At 36.1% G+C, this 3,782-nt stretch overlaps 1 protein-coding gene across 17 annotated transcripts in view; it reads right to left on the bottom strand.

Moving 5' to 3' along the window:
- Window positions 1-3,782, bottom strand: part of LOC106879405 (phosphofurin acidic cluster sorting protein 2) — a 304,160-nt gene that overhangs the window by 250,490 nt on the left and 49,888 nt on the right. For 10 of the 17 annotated variants that reach the window (XM_014928950.2, XM_014928951.2, XM_014928952.2 and 7 more), the window contains exon 1: window positions 595-747. The exons of 1 other annotated variant lie outside the window; for it this stretch is intronic. Coding sequence is in view for 1 of the 16 variants with exons in the window: in XM_014928959.2 (XP_014784445.1) it covers window positions 595-638 (44 nt within the window). In the remaining 15 variants the exon portion in view is untranslated. Of the gene's footprint in view, window positions 1-594; window positions 748-3,782 lie in introns of those variants that run through there. 6 more of the 17 variants (XM_014928953.2, XM_014928960.2, XM_014928961.2 and 3 more) reach the window with 2 other exon arrangements.

The following is a 3,782-nucleotide window of genomic DNA, read 5'->3' as shown; positions in this document are numbered from 1 at the left end:
AGAATTGCGTTTGAAAGAGATGCATGCATCTGAAGGAATTGCGTTTGAAAGAGATGCATGCATCTGAAAGAAGTGCGTCTGAAAGAGATGCGTGGATTTGAAGAAAGTACATTCGAAAGAGATGCGTGCATTTGAAGAAAGTACGTTTGAAAGAGATGCGTGCATTTGAAGAAAGAGCATCTGAAAGAGATGCGTGCATCTGAAAAAAGTACGTTTGAAAGAGGTGCGTGCATCTGAAAAAAGTACGGTTGAAAGAGATGCGTGCATTTGAAGGAAGTGCATCTGAAAGAGATGCGTGCATCTGAGGGAAGTACGTTCGAAAAAGATGCAAGCAGCTGAAGTACGTACGTTTGAAAGAGGTGTATCTGAAGGCGGTACGTTGGAAAGTGATGCATGCATCAAAAGGAAGAAGTTTGAAAGAAGTTCAAATGTCTTGCGAAATGAAGTATGACAACAATATACTGTTATAACAACAAACCTTGGGTTACGTGATTTTGACTAAGTTCTCTTACGCTCCAAGTAACTGAAAACAGTTTGAAAAGTTATCAAAAAAAGAACGAAAACAAAACTTAGAGACAACAAATTAGCACGTACCGATAATCAATCAAAGGGTTTTGAAGACAGCAATGTAGATGCATAATGGTATGTCATAGTAGTAGTAGTATAAATTTACCGTACCAGAAAACAAGTGGGGCATCACCTTAGCCGTGACACAACTATACTGGCGAGTGGCCAGTAAACAACGAAAGCAATTATAAGTTATATAATAATTATTTTGAACGTAGCGCCGGCCTTTCGACAAGAGGATTTAATGCAGAGTTTATAAAGCCAAGGATAGCTTATTGATTGGTAATTGATTCAAAAAGATGTTGTTGCTGGTGTTATTAAGTAAAGCAATTTAGCGACTACTTACAGCAGCAATCCACAAAATAAAAATAAACCCTCAGGTAAACACACGTACGCACGTACACACATACACCCACACCCTCGAAATACTACAGGATTGATTGATCACTTTGGAATTACAATAGTGACAGTACCCAAAATACAACAATACTGCTGATGATAACTAAACCGATGGAATAAACCTCTTTCATAGTCGCTCGACCTGCCAGAAATAGAAGCCAAATCTCCGCCAGATAGTTTTCCTATTGATTTAATAAAGAATAAAGGAAAAAGAAGCAAATAACACATTAGATAATGTGGATCAAGATCAGCTCTGGGTAAACTGCGGCTCACAGGACTTTCTGAATGGAACACCAACAAAACAAAAATTACCTTCAAGCTTCTTTTAGTAGAGCAGCTCGCCTGGAGATGTCTCATGCGGCCTGCTTCTCGCAAAAGGTTGTCCATGCCTGTTCTAAATACCCAATGTCGGGGTAAAAAAAGTACCGGACGGTCGCAACCACTGCTCAGGAGCTGATCGACAACAACCTCTACAGGAACGCATATTGCCTCGACTCTAATCGTCTGTCAACATTTATAGCATCCCAAATATACCGGTACTTTCGGCATGTCAAGGACACCAACTCGGGTGAACAAAAAGGAAGAAAATGTCAAGAAATAAAAATCAAATTTACTGAAATAACTAACATATCTCTTTCTAAGACAGGATCAGATGGAGGGAGAGTAGCACTGACGATTAGATCGATGGCAAAGGCGACGTTAAGACGATTGTGGTGGAGGAAGCGATTATAACGAAGGTGCTTACGATGACGACGATGACACAATAATGATAGTGGCGGCAGCGAAGATTACAACGGCGATAATGATAGCGATAATGGCTATGATGATAGTAACAGTAAATAAGAGGGAGGATGTGGTTATAATCACTACTGTCTGTATATAAATATACACGTAATTATATACTCGCTAAAACCAACAAACATCTTTTTGTCCATCAACATTGACAAATAAAAATGACAAGACAAGACATCAGGCAACTTTTGTTCGAATTCATTCAAGTATATTCAACTAAATTTCTTAAGAAGCTTGACGCTGAGATTTCTCTAGGTTGGCTACAGGCAATTTTTAGGCCTTAATAGTATTCATAGTTATGTATATTTTTCTAAGTATATACTTATTGTATATGCAACGTAAGTATGTACGTACAATGTATGTATTATGTATGTACATAGGTACGAACGATATATGTATATATGATGTACATATGTATGTACGTGTATCTTTGCGGCTATGTGTGTTTATGTATTTGCAGAAGTTAAACTCTACTATATATAAAAAAAAAAAAAACGAACAAAATTTTTTTTTTAAATGGAGATATTTTCAAAATAGATATATTTCAGAAATTCAAGAGTGAAATTCAAAAGTAAAAATTTCTTTGCAGTTTATCTAGAATTTTCTAAGAAAAAAACTGCAATTACTATATGGCTTAAATTGTGATGATGGAAACTACAGAAATAAAAGTAAACAAGCATGGTGGTGACAGAACAGTGAAGTCAGTGAAAGCTGTAACAAAAAAACATTGAGGTGTGACGCTGGTTAATGTAGTCCTAAATGCACTATGAGAGGAGGGGGCAAAAAGACAGGCTGGCAACGGTTGGAACATTTCTGACCATAAGTCTGCTTCATTGGGGCAGACTTGAAGTTAAACAGCAATAATAAATTTTCTGTTCTGACTAAAGCTAAGGCAAATTCTCAATCCAGACAAACTAGGATTAATTTCCAGTCCTTTCACAAATTGTGACGTATTTCCTATCATATGAGTTGTGACAAATACTTACTCCTATTGCAAACTATGACAAACTCTTATTCCTATCACAAGCTATGACAAATCTTTAACTTGGGACTGGTGTCAGAGTATTCAAACACCTTAACCAGCCCAACAATGTGTACAATTCCTTCTACTAGCCCTACAATGTGCACCCTCTTTGGTAATCCCTCAAACTGTCACCCCTTCTTGCACCAGCTGAAAAGAAAAATACAGTCAAGAAATTATAATCAACTTGCTGGCAAGAAAATTGTAGTTTTTATGATTACAGATATAATCCAAGAAATCTGTTTCCTGGAAAAATTTAAGTTGTTTCACACTAAATCATATGCCACAAAACTCTCTTGTCTCCCCTCACCTCTGTCCTCCTCTATTCTACCCGAGGAGTGACCACACCAGCATTATTTATAATTTTCATTATTTTTTGGGGTTTTTTACAAGTTTTAAGAAATGTTACTTAAGTTATTTAGAATTTTAGTGGTGTCTTCCAGATTTTAGTAATTTAGGTAATTGTCCAGTCTTTTTAGTTCATAGCACCAGCTCTCTACCACAAGCTCTAATAAATCCTCAGTTCTGCCACAAGCAGTGATAAAGCATTGTGGTTAACAGAACCTGTGGAAAGTATTAAGAACAACTTTGCCAATCATTATAGATTAGAGTGTGTCTAATTATAGGATGTACAATTTGTAAGACAATTCAAAATAACAAAAAAAACCTCATTCAAAATCAATAAGTCTAAACCACTTGACCTGATCTTACTGGAAGTAGAAAAGGAATGTCTAATTTAAATTATATATATATATACATACAGGCAACCAAAATATCCTCAGTGCCAAGAATACATGTGTGCGTGTGTTTAGACATTCTTAGCATTATCCCCACCAAAGATATTTGGATTGTCTATAAATATTTAGATTTAAATAAAGGTGGAAAGGAAAGAGAGAGGAGCGAAAGAAATAAAGAGGAGAAAGAGATAGAGAGAGAGGAGAAATAATGTAAAGAAAAAAATGAACATAAAAAGGAAAGACAAAGAAGAGGAAGTCAGAGAAAA

This window comes from Octopus bimaculoides, chromosome 11 (assembly GCF_001194135.2).
Source record: "Octopus bimaculoides isolate UCB-OBI-ISO-001 chromosome 11, ASM119413v2, whole genome shotgun sequence".
NCBI lineage: Eukaryota > Metazoa > Mollusca > Cephalopoda > Octopoda > Octopodidae > Octopus > Octopus bimaculoides.
This window is presented reverse-complemented; position numbering and strand designations above follow the sequence as displayed.